Here is a 22,755-nt window from a genome sequence, read left to right as displayed (position 1 = left end):
CATACTCTTCACTGAATAAATTTTGTTGTTAATCTGAACTTGTTTAAGGTATATTCCCATACTAAGGAGTGGGGGCGTCTCTCTTATCGTGTTGGTCTGGGGAGGAGTGGGTTGTGCATTTAGGAGGAGGATTTCACCTGCATACATACACACTCCAGGGGCCATCGTGTATAAAGTAAATCCTGGAGCCCACCCCACCTTGACTATAGCTCGCCTGAGCAACACGATAAGTACGAACATATACCAACTGCTATATAGAGACCTAAAGCACTGGGTGGGGGGACCAAGATCCTGTTACTCACTCAGTCTTTCTTAGTTAGGGTTCATTATTCCCCCCACAAGGCGGTGGCATATTCCCCTCCGCCACACGTATAACACAAAACATATAACCAACGTACAAAATGCGATCCACAGCACAGGAACTGTCAGCGTGGAAAACAAAATGACATACAAATACATACCACGACTATAGGGCTGTTACGGGGCATGCACGTTAACGCTCCGGCGATGGCGGAGCGTCTGCCAGAGGTATAAATAAGGTAGGAGGGTGATTACAGTAATGCGCCCCAGCTGTGCGCAACAACCCACAAGTCACTAATTACAAAATGCGACACAGCTGAGGCGTTGATTCCGCAAAAAGAGCGAGCAGGAGAGAGAAAGGCAGAAGAGAGGCAGGTCACACCGAGCGGACCTGACATATTTAATTCAATATAATTATCCAGCCTTTTAACAAATAACTTTTCTAATATTTTGGAAAATTGTGAAAGCAAAAAAATGGGTCTATAATTATAATTACTCTGCATAGTATACCTAGAACTATTAATGTGTTTCCTTTTATATGTAAACCAATGTTAGATAATGGTCTGACAAGTGTATTTATTATGTATTCTATTTATTACAATATGAAAATATTTTAAAATAACAGTTAACTGGGAGGAAATGTGGGGGTTTTAGAAGCAGCGTTGTCCACAACCCTTAACTCTGTTTCTTTCTTTGTGCATAAAATAAATGACTCCTATTTTAAGTTGTCCTTACTTCTGTTTTACCATTTCCATGTTTCCTGCAAATGTAATGAGAAAGAAGGATAAGGGAATTTCAGTAGTGTTATATGTTGGCATGGCTGCTTCCCTTTAAGAAGAAGAGGAAGGAAGGAAGTGGAAATTACTGATTAGAGAGTGTGAGTAACCAAGGCTGCCATCATCAGCGCCATCTTAAGTTACTGTTTACTTGCCCCTTGCATGGGGATATGTACATGCACATTGAGAACCGATGCACCAAGGTCAAATTCCTTGTGTGTCTGACATGCCTGGCCAATAAAGCAGATTCTGATTCTGAGTATTACTGACACATACCAGTAAAGAGCAAATTCCTTCCCTGCACAGTATAGTCTTTAATCTTACATTGGTTTTCATCTTTTGCAACCAGTTTAGCCTCCCATGAGCAGATAAACTGTTGGGAATAAAAATTATGTTGAAAAGAATTAGAGCCTAAGCCTTAAACTAGCTCTCCCAGACAAAAATCTCAATGAAGTAAATTTCTGAATGTATTTATACTGCTCAGGTGATCTTTAAATTCAGTTGATCTTTAAATGAGCATCTATGTTTGAGATTGAAGCAAAGATGACTCAGACTTCTTGCTGCTGGCCCTGCAGCTACAGTGCCAAGTCCTTTAAAAAATTTAATTATAGTATTTATTGTTTTTCCACATAGCAAGTCTTTAGAAGGTAGAAAAGATACACCGGTAATGTAAAGAAGCTAATAACTCTGCGCTGCTGCCGATGCTGTTTAATGAGTCTGGGTCACAGGAGGCTTTGACAGCACCTCTCCACATTAAGACAAGCTTTGGAACATAGTTCTACAACAGAAATATGTGTAAAAAGTTTCATATGGTAGCTTTAAGTCCTGAATTAACATGGTAAGCAATGATTGCAGGTTATTAGTGTTGCATAGTGGTGGAAAGGTGCATTACAAAGTACTGTAAAACGTTGACAACCATGCTTTGAATATTTTCTTTTGACAACTTCATATTTCTACAGAATTCCACATATTATACATTTTACTCCACTGCATTTATTTATTTGATAGTTATAACCTTCTGATGAATTCAGATTAAATCTAATTAGAGATCATGTTACATATCATGTTATATATAACAGGTATAAATCAGTTAAAATGAGTTCCACCTTGGTCAACTGCAACCTCAAAATGCTGCTTACATTTTAGTGTATGTACGTAACCTATATATAACAACATACCTTTAATAATCTGCAAAATCAAAACTTACTTGTTACACTTTTATACTAGGCTAAGTATATTTTTCTGGCACTTCTGCACTTTTGTTGTTTGGAACATTGAATAGCTGTAAACATTAGCAGCAACACCCTGGCGTTACACTGATTTGGCGACTATTTTCCAAAGAAGCTGAAATCAATAGCAATAATTATACTTGTAACATTTTAAAACTCTCCAAGTTTTACTTTCCTGCCTGAGTATAGTCTCAGTTCCTTCTTATGTCAACTCTACTTGAATTAACCTTCATAAAACAAACAATTGTACATCATCTTTGATGTTAACAAAGCAAAATAAGCTTCCAAGCCACAAAAGTAGTCACTTCTATAGCATAAATGTGACTGATATTTAACGAGTAAAAATAAATTTGTTTGTTTGGTGCCAACTTGATGGTGTAATGTGGTGTTTTCTTTGTGTTTTATGTCTGGTCTTAATTTTTAATTTCACTTAAGTAATAATATTTGCAATACAAAGGTGAATTAGACCAAAAAGCTCGCTCATGCAGACACAGCGAAGCAAGGTCAAAAGCTGATCGACACCCTGAAGATGGAGAAAGACGCCCTTCAGTGTGAGCGACAGACAGAAAAGCTCTCTCATGCAGACACAGCGGAGCAAGGTCAAAAGCTGATCGACACCCTGAAGATGGAGAAAGACTCCCTTCAGCGTGAGCTACAGACAGAAAAGTTCACTCATGCAGACAGGGCGGACCAAGGTCAACAGCTGATCGACAACTTGAGGACTGAGAATGACAGCCTTAGTAAAGAGATGGCAGAAGAAGTCCTTAGAATGCAGAAAGAAGCTGATCATAAGGCCTTGCTCTATCAGAGAGAGCTGCAGCAGCTGAGAGATCAGCTCAAGCTTCAAACCTCACTCACTCTGCAGCTCTCCACTCAGCTCGAGGCTGAGAAACTCTCCAGCTGTGAACAGCCTGAGCCTGAACCATGCGAGGACCAGGAGCCCCTCCCTAGTGCCCTCCATGATGAAGAGCTCACAGAGAATGCTGTGGTCTCTGAAAAGATCATCACAGAGACGACAAAACAGAAATCACGCTGGAAAAGATTCCGCCACTTTCTGGGGCTGAGGAAACCACAGAAGTGGAAGAAATAAACCAAACCACTTTCACAGCAGATATTTAAACTGGAATCATCTGACAAGTCAAATGGCTGCTGTTAAAACTTTCTAAAAAAAAATTAATCAATTTGGCCAGATGTTTTACTAAATCACATGACAGGGCCGTCACACCATCACCACCACCACATCCATTGTTTATATTACACATTATGACTCAAATGTTCAATCTTAGAAAATAACTTATGTCAACTAAATATTGTGCAAAGCAAATATGGTCTTAAGTGAAGAAAATGCGTCAAAACGCGTTTTACACCCTTTTGACTGTCTCTATCAAACAGTGGGTCATTAAATAATTAGCTAACTAGCTAAATTAGCTGAGCCATCTAAACCAGCACAACACAGAATTAGTTTGCAAGGTTGCACAAGCCATTAAGAATAGTAGCCGTTGATAAATCCCGCCGTTTCCTACAGAGTACAGTGGATTTTAATCCATTGTTAGGCTAGTGGTTAAGGCGCAGCGTTCTCGCCGCGGTATCCCAGGTTCGAATCCAGGTTACGTCAGGAAGGGCATCCGGCGTAAAACACGTGCCAAATACGAGTCGTCAGGGGCGACCCCTAAACGGGAAAAGCAGAAAGTGATCTTATTTTAAGGTCCACGAGTCGCATGACCAACAGGCCTTTTTCTTTTTTTAAATACACCCTTAAATGTTGCAACTCTTTTGTCTTAGTGGCTCTGGTTTTAATCGTGTCTACATTATTGTCATGACGTATAGATGTTAGCCATAAGCTAACAAATTTATTACACACTCTTCTTTCTGTTATAAGTCGGTCTTACGTTACATAAGGCTTCACTATGAAAATTCTCACCTGATGTGTAAGTATATGTTAGCTAGCTAAATGAAGTGTGGAAATAAGTAATAATAAGTTACTGTTATTTTGGCCCAATGAAGCTAACTTAACGGTTCACGTATTAGCTGACGTTAAACATGGCTATAACTAACGAATCAATATGAAGCTTTATAGAGTTTTCTTGTGAGTTTCAGCTCATTGTTAAACTATCTGGTCTAACCTTACAACTTTACTGTTTTCAACTAACGTTAGAGTTTAAAGTCTTTTAAAAAGTTCGCCCTATCAAAATAAGTGATATTCTGTGTCCACAAGTGTTTCTGCTAAGTGGCCCAAATAAATCCATACTGCGTTTAAATATTGCTCCAATTTTTATCAAAAAAATCAAAATCAAAAAACTAATGAAAAACACTTGTAGGATTACGTTTTCATGGCAGCGGCTCTGGAAAGTCTATTAGGAGGAAGGGGGCCCGTTTTTGGTCCCCCTGGCACAGATGGTGATGACGGCGAGGAGGAAGACTCACCAGCAGTAAGCAGAGACCTCACACGCCAGCACAGCAGAAGATAGTTGCAGCAGTCATATGCACACTTCTGTGTTCACATGTTTATCGCCAGGTTTTACTGAGTGTTTTGGTCCAGCATGGACAGGTTGGCCTTTGCTTCTATGACACTAAGGACTCTTCTTTAAACTACATGGTAGATTCCCCTGACAACCACGAGCTCCACCTGCTGGCCAGAGGTAAACAGTACACCTGTCATTGACAGCTTTCCTCAAACAGTAACAGGTTTCCAAGTTTTAGGTATTTTCTATGTTTCAAAATAAGAATAGTGTCCATAAAGTGATGATTTTTTACCTTACTATCTGCACTTCCTGTTTCCCTTGTATTTCTTATTTAGTTATCCAGGAGGTTAGTCCTCATGTAATCATTACCAGTGCAAAGCAGGAACGCTGTATGACCCGCTTCCTGCAACAACTTGGTGAGCTCTGAGAGACAAAAGTTATTTTAACATGGAATGTTTTTTTTTTTATGTGAGACGAGTAGTTTCTAGGTCAAGGGAATGAATATCATTAGGGATAATTTACACTGCAGTGGTTGTATAGCTACTATACAGTGGTTTATAAGGCTTTTTTTCTGAGCACACAGTAGTAACTCAGTGTGGTTAAAGTTATTTCTACCATGTGAAACTGGTGTCTAAAGTGAAAATAGCACATTCTTTCTCTTCAGCACCAGTCAGGTTTTTCAAAATGCTTTCTGCCATATCTCAGGTTCAAACCCAGACTACAAACCAGAAGTGGTGACTTATCCATACACTGACTTTGGTAAACAGAAGAACAACCATATATTCTCATTCATTTTTGTCTGTCTATTCTTCAGTTTGCATGGTTTTCCACAATAAACAGCTCAATTTCAAGTCAACTTTGAATGTTGCAGGTCTGGAAGTTGGTAAGCAGAGGCTACTCTCTGCCCATCTGCCTTTCCTCCCCTCCTCCATTTCAGAGAGAGACAAAATGTCCTACCTCTCCTCCTGTATCTCCTTTGACTCAGCCCTGATGGTGAGCCTGCTGTCTACATATCCTATCCATAAGTCCATCATTCTGGAGGAGATGATCACAAACTGTCCATCATTTCCTTGTGTTTTTTTGTTCTTTTTTTTGTTGGTGTGTGCGTGTGTTCATTGTGTAGTTGAGGGCAGTGGGTGCTTTACTAAAATGTCTGGACAGGAGGAGAGTGGGAGTGGAGCTGGAAGACAGTAGTGTTGGAGTTCCTATCCTGCAATTCCACGCCTACACACTGTAAGACACACAAAAATGTGTGCTATCTGTACACACACAAATAAGCCCGTTATTACACATTTTCAATAATGAAGACTCTAAAAGAGTTTTTTTTTCAATGAATGATATTTATTGCACTGCAAAGTATACGTACGTACATTTACTACACTTTCAATGTTACCATGTTCAGTCTGTCATCCTAATGTAGGAAAGGCGTGGTTTGTATTGACCGAGACACATACAGGTAAGAATACACAGTTTACAAGTCATTCCAAGGTTTTCTCATGATTACATACATGATGTCTACTAAACTAAACTATGTTCCTTAAAGCTGACAGGTATCCACTAGATATTCCTTTAAGTGTTCATTCCACCTACTAGCAGATTTTTACTTTATTATTATTTGTAAAATATAATAAGACTTAAATATGAACATTTTATTTGCATTATATCTTTATTTTCAGATTATTTAGTTTTAGTTCTTTATTAACTGGTGTGGTTTGGTGCCTTTTCTGATGCACACTAGTAAGAAATACCTTATATAGATCAGGGTAGCTATTACTGTAGATTATGCAGGGAGACACATAGAGAAAGGGGTGGACGTGTGACAGAGATCACCATGGACTCTGTATTGTTCCAGTGTACTGCAGATATTCAAGTCAGAACTTCACCCATCTGTGTACAAACTGAACTCGGGTGAAAAGGAAGGACTCAGCCTTTATGGTATGCAGTTCAGACTGTAGCAAGCAGACATAAGCTCCTTTTTGGCTAATGTCATGCTATTTACACCAGTAACTCATCTTTATTTATTGCAGGTATACTAAACCGCTGCAGGTGCAAGTTTGGCTCCAAACTGCTACGGTGAGGAACACGTCTTGCAGTATAAGGATTTTTATTAGAAAATGTTACTTACAGTATTTCAGCAGACCTTCAATATCCACTAAGACTAAACTCGTATCTGTGTTATCATGCTGTATAGCAGATGTGCCACACACTGCAAAGCAAAGGAAAATGAAGCACATTTTTTGTCTAACAATTTACAAACAAACCACTATGCTACTGTTTTGCAATTCAGGCAGAAGATTTGTGCTTGTCCCAGGAATTTCAAGCTTTGCATACTGATGTTTGTTTCTATGATAATGAGAGAAATGCCTGTGCTTCTCCAATAAAATGCATCATCTGTGTTTTGATACTGCAACCAGTGCTAGTATGGTGATTTTAATTGCATGCAGTATTTTTCTGGGAATGTATATTCATCTAAATTTGCCATTTTCCTTACGTAAGCTTATTTTTAAAATATTTTTTCATTCAATCAGTATATTCTGGTTAATGTCAGAGGCTGGAAGCTCAAACGTTTGCTAATTTGTACTATTTGCTTTATAGATGTAACATAATAAGTGATGTCCTCTTACAGTCAGTGGTTTCTGCGGCCAACGCAGGATTTGGCTGTGTTGCACAGGAGGCAGGAAGTAATACGTTTCTTCACTTCTCCTCGTAACTCAGATGTCCTGAACACCCTGCAGTCCTCACTACGCAACATCACAAACATCCCGGTAATAACGCTGACCAGTGGCTTCCTTTCTTCTCCACATCTGGGACCATTTATCTCCATACATGCTGTGTCACTATCTGAACATTAACATAATGTCATCCACCTAAAGCCTGTGTGTGTGTGTGTGATAGACTCTTCTGCACAGGATGGCTCTTTCTCACACCAAAGTGACCGACTGGCAAAGTCTTTACAAGGTTGGAGCTACAGTATTTCCAGGCACAATATCATTATATTACAGTGTGTGTTACATTAAGTGTGCGTTTGTGTTTGTGTCAGATGGTGCACAGTGCAGTGTGTATTAGGGACACGGTGCGACACCTGCCTCAGTCTATTCAGCTCTTTCATAACATCAGTGTTGGGTTTTCTGATGACCTTCCCTATATGGCCTCTCTCATCAACCGGGTTGTGAGTTTTTCTTCTCATGTAGCATCATCACCCAAATCAAATCCACAGCCCACACAAAAAATATGCACATTCATATACTCTATGAACACAATTTTGGAAACCTCCTGGCTTTTGTTGTGATGCTTAGAAGTACACACTAATTATGCAGACTCGATTGAGAGTGTGAGTTTGAGTCCATCTCATTTGGGGCATGTAGGTGGATTTTGAAACCAGCCTAGCTGAGAATTGGTTTTCCATCAAAGCTAATGTGGACCCTGCAATAGATGAGAGTAAGTGCAGTCAAGTAAGTTTAGGTTTTGGTTCTGCTTGAACCTTACATGCTTGTTTAATTGAACTCTTTGGTATGCGCTGTCCTTCTGACAGAGAAGAGGAGGATGATGGGGTTGTCCAACTTCCTGGCAGATGTTGCTAGAAGAGAGCTGGAACACCTGGATGCTCGCATCCCGTCCTGCTGTGTCATCTACATCCCTTTGGTCTGAGCTTTATGTCTACCTAACAGTTAGCTCATATCTTTCCAAAAACTATTGGAACATCATCAGTGCTCATGTTCAATCTTGTTGCAGATTGGATTTCTGCTTTCTGTCCCTCGCCTGCCCAGTATGGTTTTGAAAGAGGATTTTAAGATAGAGGGGCTTGATTTTATGGTGTGTTTATCATCTTTTACTATTTGTTTGTCATTTTTTGTAAAGACTTTGACTGCTTCATTTGTGTGTTGATACCCATGCGTGTGGTCTGCTGTAGTTCCTGTCAGAGGACCGTGTGCACTACCGCAGCCAGAGAACCAAGGAGCTGGATGACCTCCTAGGAGACTTGCACTGTGACATTAGAGGTCTTTTACTTTCTCACTAACTTTCACCTGATAGCTGCACTGTAAAAAAAAAAAAAGGTTTCCTGTTTATTTTACAGATTTTCCCTGTATTTCCAAGATACATGGAAATGGGCTAAAGTTAAAATAACAGGAAAATCCTGTAGCTGTGAGTTACTACAAAGAAGATTTCCTAATAAAATAGCTACAACTTCATAATAATTTAATGAATATTTACCATTTACTGTTTCACAATTTGAGCTAGCAGATTTCCTAGCATGCATTATTTGAGAGTTAAAACTCTTCAGTTTCTCATTTTTTCCAGTTTGACAAACCCATTCATGGTGGAAACTTACTGCGTATGTAATACATACGAAAGTAAGTCTGGGTCGATATTTTGCATATTAAAAAATTATGCAAACCACAATGAAGGTTAGTATTGAATTCAGCGTCTACCCCTGTACATTTAGTTTTCAACAAAGCCACTGGAAACAGCCCTCCATGCAGTTTTTGTACCTCCTTGATGCAGAATGGCTTTTAATAGCTGCAATTAACCCTGTAAAGCCTGACACGTCAAAAAATAGCCAGAACATTCTAATTTTTTAGAATTGAGATGTTTATTAAACCTTTTAACAAAATCCAAAATATAATTCATGATTCAAAATTCAAGCCATCGTTGATTTTAATGTCATTTTCAGGCACCCTGGCTGCCAGAATAATATTACAGTTTAATTTGACTTGTTTTGTCTTTAAACAGTGTGGACACCTGCCAGCTTTACAATGGTAAACTTCTCAAGATGCTTTCCTAAAGGTATTCTTCCTATTTCTCAGACATGGAGACAGCAGTAATGACGCAGCTGCAGAACGCCATCCTCGAGAGGAGTGCCTCCATCTATAAGGTTGGTGTTCATGACTGTGCACTTCCAGCCTCTAGTGTGTTAGAACATCACTCCCACTCTGATAAAAAGACTGCTGGCCTGACAGCAATGCTGATAACGTGTAGGTGGATTCTGTTGTGATTAACTATGTTTTTCCTTTAGTTGGAACATGCTGTTTATTTTGATTATAAAACCAGTCATGATCTCATTACAAGTTCTTTTCAAGTGCTGCGGTATTTGTCTCATGATAGATGTGCTGCTGTCACAGGCTGTAACGACAGATTTTATTATTTTTGCTGCCAGACTGAGCATAAAAATCAGATGATGAATTATAGTGTTTACAGTTTTGTAGTTTTGGCTTGAATTCTTTATGTATTAGGCAGATTGCTACTGTGTAATCAAAGTAATCTAAAAGAAGCACTTAGCTTTATTAAAATACAGACTTGCAGTGTTTCAAGCTTATTAAAATTTGTTAGTGATACTTCACCCAAAGGCTCTCTTTTAAGAATGACACACATTTATTCCTACGATGATTAGTCTTTCTGAAGGAAAAACCATAAACCACTCACGTAACATAATCTTTGTTGTTGCTGTCCAGTATGTTCCAAATGTTTAGTTTCACTAAAATGTGGTTAGATAGACGGCTTTCATCTTAATCCTCATACATGACAATATCAAGACTGCAAGTAGGCTGTTTATCTGTTGGTACCGTAAGGAGACATTGTGAGTTTAATGTTTGTGTTGTGTAGGCCCTGGATCTTATTGCTGAGCTGGACTGTCTGATGGCGATGAGCAGTGCCTCCCAAGAGTATGGCTACACCTCACCAAAGCTAGCCAGCCACAGGAACATAACAATCACACAGGGCAGGTGGGCAAACACACATGAGCATGCAACAGTTATTACAGTACATGATTGTGCATTTTTGTATTTAATTGTTATCTAGACACCCGCTGTTGGGACTGTGCTCTCCTGTGTTTGTGGCCAACTCCTTCCAGAGCTCAGAGTTGCAGGGCAGAGTCAAGATCATCACTGGGCCCAACTCATCTGGCAAGAGCATTTACCTCAAGCAGGTAGGACCTTCGGGAAAAACTGGTTTGTCGTTGTTGTTTGGGAGGTTTTGGTATCAAACATTTCTTTTCTTCAACCTGTTTCTGCCGTCATAATGTAGAAGATTTATGTTTTACCTTTCCAACTATTTTATATGATTATTAGCAAAAGGTTTGAAGTTGTGACTTACAACTTCATCAAAAACACATTTAGAGTAGCATAACGAAGGGTTGCAGTTTCATAATAAGTTTCATTTTAGACTCAAGGGGGATCTTTGATTTCCTGGCTATTTATGAGCTGTGCTGATCTGACTTCTGTCTCATATTTGTTCACACTCCAGAATTTGTAACGTATCTTTGTTCCTGCTTTGATTTTGCCAGGTGGGACTGATTGTGTTCATGGCTCTGATTGGCTCAGACGTTCCAGCAAAGGAGGCGGAGATCGGTCTGGTAGATGGGATCTTCACCCGTATGCAGAGCAGAGAGTCTGTGTCTCTGGGCCTCAGCACCTTCATGATAGACCTTAATCAAGTACCTAACACACACACACACACACACTTTTATGTACGCAAGCTTAACAGTGTTTATAGCATGTGAGTCTGTGTCTGTGGGTGTAGAAATAAAAGACATGAACTTCCAGCAGCCCTGTCCTTCAGCTTCACTCCCACTTTCCACATGTCAGGAGATTTTAATGTAGTCGTTACTGCCTGCAACCATAACAGACACATACACACAATTAAAAAACAAAGTGTCGTATACTGTAACTGTGTGTGTGTGTGTCTATTCCCCAGATGGCCCAGGCTCTCAACAGCAGCACTGGCAACTCATTAGTTCTCATTGATGAATTTGGAAAAGGAACTAACACAGTAAGAAGAAACTGTTCCAGCACTTTGTGAATTATATACATATGTACACAAACAACAAGGACACACAGTGTCATTAATGTGAAGCACCTGAAGCCAGTTTCAGCCAATATTATCCAGTTTAGAGCTGCAGCACAAACAGACCTTCAGTTCAGCCCAACATATGCCACCTATCAGCATGAAAATCACTGCAGCTGTTTAGATCCGCAAATATAGGAGTGTGGATGTGCGCCATCTACAGGCAAATGAAATCGTAACACTTTGCTTTTCATCCCCCTATTTGGCACTTATACACATTCATTTAACAAATAGTTTATAACACAGTATAATCTAGTTATATATTGTAAATGTTTATTAATCTGCACTATTTGTCAACAGTTTTAACTTTTCTTCTGACGACATGTTTTACATTACAGTTGTGTTGTATTGTTTTGTCATCCCTTATCTGTTATATACCAGATATAAACACTTGCATTTGGTAAAAATTACGATATGTTATAAACCATTTATTATGTTTGTACTATGTATAAGTACTCAATATGGGGGCTTGTTTTGTGTTTTTTATTTTATTTTAACTGCAGTAAGTGGAGCATAATACTGCTGAATACTTGGAAGAGTACAGTGTTCACACTGCTCTAGGTTTCATTATATCCTTCATCACTGTCTGACAAGTAACTCTGGAGAGGAACAGAGAAAGTCCAAACCATTTCCATTTGTCTAAAGAAGCAGCAGTATGGTAGGTAAAGGCCAAAAAGGCAACAAAAGAAAATGACCAATTTAGGTAAAAAATAATAATAATAATAATTATTTAAAAAAAAAACTAATTCGGCCTAGGAGGCATTGTTTTAGGTGTGTTCAGGTTTACTTTTCACATACCCTTGACAAATTATACACTGTTTGAAAGCCCCAAATCCCCTGATTCTATCTGCAGAAAGCCTTTTAGGATCCCAAACAAAAATGACAGTGTGGATGGGGTCGCTCTTAGTGACGACACTACAGAGAGTTATCACCTGAATCAGCTCCAGCACTTTGCTTAGGTAGAAGTCCACAGTCTGTTTTGGCTCAGTCTTGCTTCTTTCATTGCTTCGCTTTCAACAGTAACAGGCAGCTGTTTTCAGGGAAAAAAGACAAAAAAAAACAGTAGAAACCCACACTACACTACCTCCCATCACCAGACAGTAAGACACAGTTAGCAACTAGTTGGTGAACACAGTGGAGCGTGTAGCAGCTAGAGCTGTTCCCTCATGAGTTGCCAGAAACATGACTCTAAAGTACTGAATGTGTAAATAAGCAAGTATTTGTTAATTTTTCACCATTTCAAAGGTGACAATTTGTTAGTATTGTGTTCACAACCTGTTCCTGCTTTCCCCAAATGGACAAAAAAATTCATTTACTACATGCCTGGTTATATATTCATTGTTAAAATAGACAACATAAAAACAACACGACTAAAAAAGGAAGTGCAGCTGTAACAGTCGACACCTGCAGGTGGTACATGTGTTAAATTTCAGCAGTTACTGCTTTCTTTGCCTGTAGGTGGTGACATGTATCATATAGCTGCATCATCAGGCTCTTTTGTCATGCATCTTTCCCCACATTTCCTATCTTTCCTCTGCAAGCTGTCAGAAATACAGCTAGTTGGAATGTTTCAACGTTAACATATAACTTTGTGATTATATGTATGCAATGTCATTAAAATAGACTAGACGATATTTACTTGCATAGGTCATTTTTATTCCTTTATTGTGGATATATGTTTACTGTATGTCATAAATCTATACATTCAATCAAGACATAATTACTCACTGTGACATGATTGTTGCCAGTAAACAGCAGTTCATTTGCAAAGATGACTCATTCACCTGTAAGATTAGCATTGATTAAGTTAACATCTGTTTTTCTACAGAGTTTCTGTAACAAGCAAAAGCTTTCTTGATCAGAAACAAAGTCAACACTATAATATTCCCCTTCAGGTGGATGGGCTGTCCTTGCTTGCTGCGTCTGTCTCTCATTGGCTGAGAAAATCTCCAGTGGATGTTCCTCACATCCTGTTGGCTACTAACTTCCACAGTTTGCTACAGCTGGGCCTGCTACCCTCCTCTGTCCTGCTGTCTCTTCTGGTACTGAGAGATACTTCAGCTATGTGATTGTTGAGCAGGGTTCTATGATGGTAAAGTTTTGCAGAGTAATGTTGACAGTAGAAACATTCAAGGGCCCAGTTAACTAATGAGACTCCTTTGTTTAGGTAGTTGTGTATTTGTGTGTGTGTGTTAGACTCTAGAGACAGCTGTAGACGGGGATGAGTTGGTGTTTCTGTACCAGCTGAAGGAAGGGATCTGCCAGTCCAGCTGTGCTGCCAGCATCGCCTCACTGGCAGGTCTGCCAGCTGGTCTTGTGCAGAGAGGAATGGAGGTAAACACACACAAATGCAGTGATACACAAAGCCATACTCACATGGCCTGATTGTTTGATTGTGTGTTTGGTCAGGTATCTGAACATTACAGGACAGGAAGGCCCATCAAACGCACTGACCAAGCAACATCAGATGAGCAGTCAAACAGGTTTGTTGAACTTTAGCAAAACCACACTAGAGAGCATTGTGTGTGTGAAACACACTGGCGTGTATGTTTGTGTCACCGACAGGTACAAGTCTGTCGTGGAGAAGTTTCTGGGTCTGGACCTGGATGACAAAGACTTGGATCTGCAACGCTTCATGAAAGAGGAGCTCCTGCCCTCTGCTGGAGAGGTGCTGGGCAGCAGGTGAACCGTTCTGCTTCTGCAAACATGTTTCTGCTGCTCTGTGAGCAGTTTGTCCGTTCGTTCCTCAGTGTTGTCCCTCGGTTTGAGAGAGAGCAGACTGTAAATGATGTTCTACCAGGACTTGATGTGTTTATCCACACTAGGATGGTGTCACAGTAACACGTTAATATCCTGCATGTGTTAACAGAGGTTTATGTTGGAGTAAAACAAAATACTCATCCTAATATTTTTTTTTTGTTAAATTTAAATACTGTATCTATGTTGTGACATCTAAATTAATAAATTTTAATAGATCTAAATTAATAAATTTTAATGCAATTTTGTCTAAGTATTGTTTTCTAATTCAGACAATACAAAATTATGTAAAGCTGGTGATTTTCCTTCACCATAGTTAAAGTTCTTTCAGCATCACTTCATTTGTATTGTTATCCTGAAGTTGGAGTGAGGTGCCAGGTAGCAAAGAAAGCCACAGTGAGGTAAGAGTATCGACTGGACGTTTGTGCACCACGTTGCAGCAGTGTTTGGTCATGACAATAAATTACAGTAAACCACATTTTAGGCTTTTGGTTTACCTTGGTAACCTTTACACTTTTTCTAAGGCTTAGATTTTAATTAAGAAACATACACTGACTAAAATATAGTCTCATCCAACACACCTGCCCTCGCTTGGCCTGTGTAGCACTGCTCCCCGAGGCTGCAGTTGGTTTTGGTGGTGTAGCAGGCATCCCAGAACCCAGGTCACATTGAAAACACTCCAGCAACTTTTCCACAAACCCCACTGACTCTGAGCTGCTCTGGCTGCTCCTCCTCCTCACCTGAGCCCCAACGCCCCAGATGCAGTACAGTATACCACAGTACACTGTCTCTAACAACTAAATCATTTAAATGGGTTTTTAAAAAAGTTAATAATGTCCATTATACTGAAAATTGTCTAACATAAAGGTGACTGATACAAATCAAATACATTCATTTATCCAAAAAGGCAGGATAAATTCTGCAGTTGCAGACTAAACAATATACAAAACAACATAAGGCTACAGGTACAACAATACTAAAATAAAATAATGACATAAGACTACTAGAGACTATACAGTCATAAACTGTGCACAGTAGATCAGTCAGATTAATGAATCAAATGCTTTTGGCTGTTCAGATTTTGAGGCATTTATGTACCGTAATAACAGACACACCTATTATTCAGGGGCTGTGTGAAGTGTTGCAGGGCTGTTGGAGGACATGGAGCCAAACTGATGAGCCACATCCTGCCAAGTACTTGAGCATCTCGGAAATATTTTGTTTATTCTGCAGAAGTCTGGCATTGGTTTCTCTGAGCGGATGACTTGTGTTTTTCGGAGAGCGCTCCAAGACAACGTGTTTTTATTAACAAGACAGATACTGGAATTAATCAAAATGTTGGCAGCAGAACACAATGCAGGAATATGGCTGCTGCTAACTGGTGTCACACATTAGCTCTTCAAATGCAAAGAGGGCACTTCCTAAATGAGGCAGTGTGAAATTGGCTACGGAGCAAAAGGTTTTCTAACTTCATCAAATGTGGCTGAAAAATCCCTTTGAAGTTAAAGTCTTTGCTTTAAGCTCATATTCACTACACTGTCTCATATTTAGGTAACTACAAAGACAGCCTGTTTAAACACAACAGTATATTAGCATCTAAGCTGCTTTGGAGTGTGAGAGATTTAGGTTTGGAGTTCGTTGTCAGATGGCTGGCTTCAGTCCTGCTACAAGGCTGCTGCTGGAAAAAAGACTAATCTCTTCTTCAGGGCTGTAAGATGAGTTTCAGTGGGACTTTCAATCTTTATCCCCTCTCATCTTGTTAGCTGTTGTTGGCTCAGGTGAACGCGCAGAGAGGAGAGAGGTGAAGGAAAAGTAGATTTACTGGCTGGTGTTTTTAACCTGCAGTGATCGTTGTTTTAACCCTGTGGCCTATACACAGCTGTGACTTTATTAGATATACCATTTCTAATGCAGTCTGCAATAAATAGCTAAACTTTAATGAAGCGTGGACAATAAATAGCTAAACTTTAATGACGCGTGGACAATAAATAGCTAAACTTGAATGAAGCGTGGAATGGTCTTTGTTTTACTGGAGACGCTGATTTATCTTTATGATCAGTTTGGATGATTATCTACATATAATTTATCTGCAACTGTGCTGACAAACAAAAATGCCAGTTACTGTATTTAATGGCCCCAGCATTTCAGATGAGACTATCTGCTTTTCCTTGTCTTGCATTATGGTAAATTGGATATTTTGGGTCGTGGATTGTTGGTCAGACAAAACTAGACAACTGAAGATGTTACCTTGGAAACTGGAATAAACAGTTCTCGCTGTTTTCTGATGAAGTTCATTAATTCAGCGAGAAAATGATTAATAATGAAAATAATCACTATTTTTTCCCAATGTGTTGTAGCGCTGTTGTATTAGACAATAAGTGTTTTATTTAGGTGTACCTAATAAACTGAGTATATAGAGCATTTACCTCCCAACCAAATCCTTTTCTATATATAAAAATGAGACTACCAATGTAAATACACAGATATATAATCAAAAATAGACCCTGTTGATATTTCATAAATGCCGTAGGCTACTACATATATAATTTTACTGAATCAAATCCTTATATGTACAGTACATAATTGTTTTATTTGTAAGACAGCTGTTGCTAAAATGTTTGTATTAGTTGTTGGTGGACTGGGGTAAAATGCAGTAGTTCTAGTAGCAGTAATCCTGTAGAACAGAATATTCACCTACTACAGATCCAGGTCATCTTACTTTGTACAGATATGAGCATTATAATGGCAGAAACACAGAATATTAGTCCTTTCCTCTTCGGCACAGCACTTCTACCGGTGACTGCACCGTGAGGACTGCTGAGGAGACAGGAAGCAGAGCTGGAATTGGATTAGTCATGAAGGCACCTGTTGTTTATCTCACAGCAGTTGCACCTGCCGAAAGGCTGCAAATGGTCAAGCAAGGCAAGTTGTAGGGAATAGCTCCGAATTACAGACCTGATCTATGAGGGAAGAAAAATTGGTTTTAAATGTCAGAAAATGTCATTTGGTTTATTAGCTGCTTTAAATGAAAATATAGCATGAATGTTACACATAAAACCAAGCTGATAAGTCATCACTCTGTTTCTAAAAAACTATTTGTCAGAGAAAGACAAAAGTTAAAACTCCTCAGTGGTGGGAAGCATTTCTCCATCCTGGCCATGAAGACGTCTTAAGTGAATCCCTTTTCTCGCTGTGACAAGTGACGTCTGTTGGGGAGGGGGACATTTTTTCAGACTGTCATCATCAGACTGGTTGATCCTCTGTTGTCTTTTTCTAGCCTACCAAAAATTGTAGATCACCACCCCTCCCTCTCTTAAAGAACACAGAAATTGCACGTCTTGAGTCAGTGCAGAGTTAAGCAGCCTACATCCTCCTGTCTGTCTGCTCAGATATGTATCCATGCACATACACACACACACACACACACACAGAGCTCTAAGAGAAGGCGATTTGATTCAGTTATGTTCTCAATGCAGCTGAATTATGTAACACTGCCATACACACCTGTTGTACACACAAGCAACCTCAGAGTTTTCTTGAATTCTCTCTTGCTGCAGTAATGGTCACATCTGTGCATAAATGTCGAAATTCCCTCTAAATTCATACCTAAATGTAAATTAATCATCAGCATTAATGCATGTTAAATTAAACTCCATATATGTACATGATGAAACTAGAGCAGAATTATTGCGACTGCTGGCTCAGGCCAGGAGGCTGCAGCTTCTGGAACTGTTGAATTGTATTGCGTTATCCTGAGAAGTGTTCTTATTTCTTTGTCCAGCCCATTTATATCAGTGAAGGAAGGCTATATAACAGGAACACCGCTTGTATAATGCAGCACAGTACAAATGGCAGCCTCCAGGATAATCAAGGAGCAAAACTTCTCTACAGCTGTTTCAGCAAAAACCGCACATTACAATTCTCATGATTACAGTGTATTAAAATGCAGCTGCTTCAGCCACCAGGTGTACCTAATAAACTGACAATGGAATAGGCAAGATTTGACAATAATCAATAAATCAATCTGCAGGTTAACTGGTATAATGAAAGTACTGGTTAGCTGCAGCATCTTTCCTTCTGAATGTAAACACGTCCGAGCATCTGACACTGAGAAGGACTCGTGCATGTGTGAGAGTGAGGGGAGAGCTGCTTTTCTGAGCGATAAGTGCGAAGGAGGCTGCTTGTTCCAAGATTCAGTCAAGATTCAGACACATCTCCCCGGCTCATCCCTGCCACCAAAATATACTGTGCATCTTAAAACAGCACAAATGTGTATGAGAGAGAAAAGTGGTTTTTAGTTTGTGAAATGTGTGGCTCCAAAATTAGTCTGTCTCAGTCATCATCTGGACCGCAGGATCCCAGCATGGGACTAAACAAGAAAATCCACTGTAGTCCTAAAGCACCTATAAAAGTCTCTAAACTGTGTTTTTTAATTATAGGCCGCAGGAGAAAATTCTGCCAATAATTAAAATCCTCCCCCCTGCTCCTCTTTGACTGTTTAAACATGGCTTAAATGTACCTGATAACATTTTACTCGGCATTGCTTTGCCCTCATTTCTCTGTTGCCGTTTCGCAGAAGCCAGAGATCGAGAAGGAGGATGGAATATTTGAATAAAGCGTAGGAATCGGATGATGAAGAGAGAGGAGATGAAAGGTCGGGCTGGTGGGAGAGTGAGGCGTCACTTACTCAGCTCACAGGATCGCTTTTCTCAGTTAAGCTTTGTCAGAAATAACTCATAGCAGCCTCACCAGATTTTGTTATTATTTTTTTTGTCATTGCTCTTTTCTTTCTTTCCACCATCTGATTGAAATTTTTTAAAATCTCACCTCTCTGTACTTGAGAAAAGAAAGAAAACTGAGCATCTGATGCTGAATTTTTTTTTTCCAAAAGTTGAATTACACTGAAAAAACTAGAACTCAAGTCCACATTGCATGTGTACAGAGCACTACCTGGTATTTATAGCATGGCTGTAGGTGTCGAGTGAGAGGAGTGTGGCCTTATATGTGCTTCTCTTGTTTATACCAAGACAGTTTCCTCAGATAAGGAGCAGATTACAGAATGTGTCAGATTAGATAGACACTCATTTGAGTCCTAATCTGCCTCTTCCTCTTAACTGAACCTCTCCAGCTAGGAAATGTAGACGCTGTATCTCTGCAGGGAAGTGTGTGTCTGCGTGTGAGAGAGGGAAAGCCAGGAGTGAGTGTGTCCATCTCCCAGTATAACTTTTCAACACATCCAAATATGGTGAAACAAGCAGTTGCTTCAGGGATTTTGAGCAGGGATGAGTTTAAAGACAACATGTTGGCAGGCTGACATCAAACAGCATAGCTCCAGTTTTTCAAACATAGCTGAGTCAGAGAAGACTGTAGGGCAAAATCACCCTTCACATACACTGACTCAGAGCCTCTGTGCCACTCAGACACAACATTTATTGAGGAATGCATAGTGTTGTCTTTAGTGTGTGTCTACACATACTGTATCTCATCATACCTATTTTATGAGACAGTAGAGCGGGTACAGTAGGGGGCTCAGTGTTGAGGGGGCAGAGGAGTGCCTGTCCATATGTTGGAGTGGATCTCACTAGAGTCTGAATGAACAGAAGCGTGAGAGATGGACGTGCAGGGGGAGGGAGGGTGAGGAGCCGGCTCCTGGTGGTGCAGAACCTGGGCCAGCAGAGTTGACTTTCCATCTTCCTCCTTTCCATCCACCTTCTCTTTATCTCCACCTCCTGCATCCAGAGGAGGTGGCAGCGATGGTTTGCTGATGTGTCTGTTTGTGGGAGGCAGTGAAGGAGAAAAAGGAGGGCCCCAGCTCTGGTTTGAGAGGGGGAGTCTGTGGGCTGGCGCGGCCCAGGATCCCTGCTCTCCATCCTTACACCCCCACTGCTCCTGACAGCTGAAGCTGGGTTGCTCCTGCAAATCCTCCCACCCAGTTCCTCCCTTCAAATCCTCAAGGTCATCAGGTGTCTTTTGTCTGAGCACTTCACGGTCCCGATTCTCGTACAGCAGTGTAGCAGCACAGATAAAGATGAACAGGCCCACTCCCATGACCACGGGCCCGGCCAGTTTCATCCTCTCAACATGGGTGCTGCCACGGCCGCCCACAGGCTTGGGTGCTGCGGATACGTAGCCTGCCACGGCTACACTCATCCCCACCAAAACCACTGCTACGCCCAACAGGAGCCACACACCTGGAGCCGAGCGCAGGTGCAGTTTGGTCTGGAGGGCTCTGCCTTTCCACAGCTGTCTGTGGCATCCTGGGAGGCAAAAAGCTGAGGACTGGTTAGAGTGGGATGAGGTGGGGCTGCAGACTGGACTGGCTGCCGTCATCCTGTGGCTTCAGACTGCACAGAGAAAAGAAAACGAAAAGGACTAAGAGCAGAAATAAACGAATTGAACAAGAAAGTGTTGCATGCTGCACCAGTGGGAGAGCACTGGAGCTGCTGGAGAGAGGACAGTGTATGTTACTCTGCATTGCACACAACAGGAAATAGCAGCTTTAATAAGACCTGTGGCGAGTTAATGAGATGCCAACCATTCTGCAGCTCCTCCAGTATCACACGGACTCGCTTCTCAAGCCAACTGTTACTGAAGCACTACTTCACCGTCACCAGATTAAAGATGACTGACCCCTTGCAGGACCTTGTGAATTCACTTCACGATCTCACTGCAGTCATGAAAATGGAGTCACACACGGTACCTGCCCCAACTGAACTCATAATGTAATTTCCACCGAAGTATGAGGTGATTCAACAGGACGCATGCAAAGATGATAAATTGCCCATTGAGTCCGATTTTGTAAGTGCCTTCACTCTTTCATCCTTAGTATTGTATTCTAATTCATGCTCGACTGACTGCAGTTCACAGTCTGGTTATTTTAACGCCATACATCAGAGTGGACACTTGCCTTGCTTTGGACGTAAATCCGAGATAGAAACTGGCTCCTCGGCATTATCAGATTCAAAAAAGAGTTGCTTCATCCCTCCTACTCCTCTGCGTTATCCCCCTCATCACTTTGATTCGCGGTTAAATCCACACTTTCACCCAATTCATCAGATTATGAGACGTTTCCCGTCCTTGGCTGTACAGCGCAACAGCGGGTGCTGCTGAGCCTGAAACGAAGCTCTGATAGTAAATAGCAGTGAAAGTGGTGCAAAGCTGCTCTGCCGCCCTGTGTCCTCGCTGCTTGTGCGCCCGGAGTCCGTGTTTTGATTAGTGTGTTTGTAGAGGAGGGGTCGTGGGAATCTGGCTGGTCCAGGCCAGTCCCACGGTGAGTTCAGTTATTCTTAGTCACCAGCGACCAAGTGGGTTTTTTTAAAAACCAGATATCATCTTAACAATTCATCGTGTACACTTCACGTGTTTGCTGACTCTTCAAATAGCCTACATGCAGTTTGATCTTTTGATGATTATTTTTCCTGTTGCTCCAAAAAGCTCGTCTATTAGCAGATGTTTAAAGCGGAAATCTTAATTTCATACATCACCGTTTGGTTGTAGGTTTTGGGGAGTGGATTTCTGCACATATGTGAAAAAAAGTTGTAGAAACCATTTGTGACTCTGGAGGCTCAGGTAGCATAATGGCACGAGTCAGCTGCATTCGTTGGGTCTGAAGCACAGATGTATTAAAAAGTCAGCCTCGCTGCCGGTTTCCCCCGGTGGCCACAGGGGCGGATCCACAGCTGTTCCGATGGGGGGGACGGGGCACACTCTAAAAGAAGGGAGGCACATTTGGAGAATGAATAAAAAGGTGTTATATACTGATAATGAAAGAATTTGTTCACTGTAAGAAATGCCAAGTAAACAGTTTTATAGATAAATCTAAATTACCTTAAGTGCATCCAAATGTCCCTCAGTCCTGTCCAAGCTGCGAGGATAGAGGAATGGAAGAAACCTGTTTTAGAGACATGGGCCTTGTTTTCCTAGAGTGTCCAGTCACCAACTGATTACTGATAAAGGGGTTTGGCAGTCCATAAAAGACTTCCGCCAGGGATGGTCTGATGCTGCGTCTCTCTTGGTTCCTCCAGGCAGCCTCCAGCTCCTCAGAGCAGGAACAAGAGGGACGTCCTTCAAGATGGCGGTTTTATATTTGTAACACCTGAGTTATATGTTTGTGATCATGGAAATGCATTTTTTTAAACGTCCATGAGACCAACAGTGTAATCACTTTGAGGGTAAATCCGTGACATACTCTTTTCAGTCTTGAAATCCATTGTACATCAAAGTTGTGTAATTTTTTTTATTCTTTTTTAAACCTCTGTCACTCCCAGCCCACTTATGGTGGTCATGCTTTAGTTTCTGTCATGACATGTTTCATGTGGGCCAGACGTGGGCCAACAGCCATATCTGATGTTAAACAGTTTGGGCTTATAAGCAGCTGTGGGGCTTTGGTGG

General features: G+C 40.7%; 2 protein-coding genes across 5 annotated transcripts; one reads left to right on the top strand and one right to left on the bottom strand.

Annotated features, from left to right (window-relative positions):
- Positions 1-3,795: 3,795 nt before the first annotated feature.
- On the top strand, positions 3,796-14,550 carry msh5 (mutS homolog 5). Of its 3 annotated transcripts, XM_020607167.1 has the most exons (26): positions 3,799-4,233; positions 4,624-4,734; positions 4,821-4,944; positions 5,103-5,183; positions 5,473-5,526; positions 5,639-5,760; positions 5,891-6,000; positions 6,188-6,223; positions 6,620-6,702; positions 6,795-6,840; positions 7,394-7,532; positions 7,663-7,725; positions 7,808-7,936; positions 8,133-8,205; positions 8,300-8,409; positions 8,500-8,580; positions 8,678-8,765; positions 9,573-9,640; positions 10,369-10,487; positions 10,564-10,690; positions 11,048-11,197; positions 11,458-11,532; positions 13,503-13,649; positions 13,804-13,941; positions 14,017-14,090; positions 14,173-14,550. In XM_020607167.1, the coding sequence occupies exons 2-26, from the start codon at positions 4,636-4,638 to the stop codon at positions 14,291-14,293; spliced, it is 2,457 nt and encodes an 818-aa protein (XP_020462823.1). In that variant the 5' UTR covers positions 3,799-4,233; positions 4,624-4,635; the 3' UTR covers positions 14,294-14,550. The 3 variants fall into 3 exon arrangements, with proteins under 3 accessions (XP_020462824.1, XP_020462825.1, XP_020462823.1); XM_020607168.1 differs by lacking the exons at positions 14,017-14,090; positions 14,173-14,550 and having other exon boundaries at positions 3,796-4,233; positions 13,503-13,699; positions 13,804-13,894; XM_020607169.1 differs by lacking the exons at positions 13,503-13,649; positions 13,804-13,941; positions 14,017-14,090; positions 14,173-14,550 and adding an exon at positions 12,461-12,482 and having other exon boundaries at positions 3,798-4,233.
- A 5,224-nt stretch (positions 14,551-19,774) lies between these two features.
- On the bottom strand, positions 19,775-22,282 carry LOC109964177 (transmembrane protein 200B). 2 transcript variants are annotated; one of them, XM_020607285.1, is made up of 3 exons: positions 22,192-22,282; positions 21,272-22,072; positions 19,775-20,708 (listed from the first exon to the last, which is right to left on the bottom strand). In XM_020607285.1, exon 3 carries the CDS (start codon positions 20,692-20,694, stop codon positions 19,894-19,896), a length of 801 nt encoding a protein of 266 aa, XP_020462941.1. In that variant the 5' UTR covers positions 20,695-20,708; positions 21,272-22,072; positions 22,192-22,282; the 3' UTR covers positions 19,775-19,893. The 2 variants fall into 2 exon arrangements, with proteins under 2 accessions (XP_020462941.1, XP_020462940.1); XM_020607284.1 differs by having other exon boundaries at positions 19,775-20,710; positions 21,277-22,072.
- Positions 22,283-22,755: the final 473 nt, after the last annotated feature.

This window comes from Monopterus albus, unplaced genomic scaffold (assembly GCF_001952655.1).
Source record: "Monopterus albus unplaced genomic scaffold, M_albus_1.0 scaffold84.1, whole genome shotgun sequence".
NCBI classification, from domain to species: Eukaryota; Metazoa; Chordata; class Actinopteri; order Synbranchiformes; family Synbranchidae; genus Monopterus; species Monopterus albus.
Note: the sequence above shows the minus strand (reverse complement) of the source record. Positions and strands in the feature narration are given on the sequence as shown.

What these genes read in the sequence shown, in the direction of transcription:
- msh5 (XM_020607167.1), top strand. Translation starts at nt 4,636, where the DNA reads ATGGCAGCGGCTCTGGAAAGTCTATTAGGAGGAAGGGGGCCCGTTTTT. An exon ending in CCTCTCTCATCAACCGGGTT is followed by an intron (nt 7,937 to 8,132) that starts GTGAGTTTTTCT and finishes TGGGGCATGTAG; the next exon opens with GTGGATTTTGAAACCAGCCT. An exon ending in TCATGATAGACCTTAATCAA is followed by an intron (nt 11,198 to 11,457) that starts GTACCTAACACA and finishes TCTATTCCCCAG; the next exon opens with ATGGCCCAGGCTCTCAACAG.
- LOC109964177 (XM_020607285.1), bottom strand. Translation starts at nt 20,694, where the DNA reads ATGACGGCAGCCAGTCCAGTCTGCAGCCCCACCTCATCCCACTCTAAC.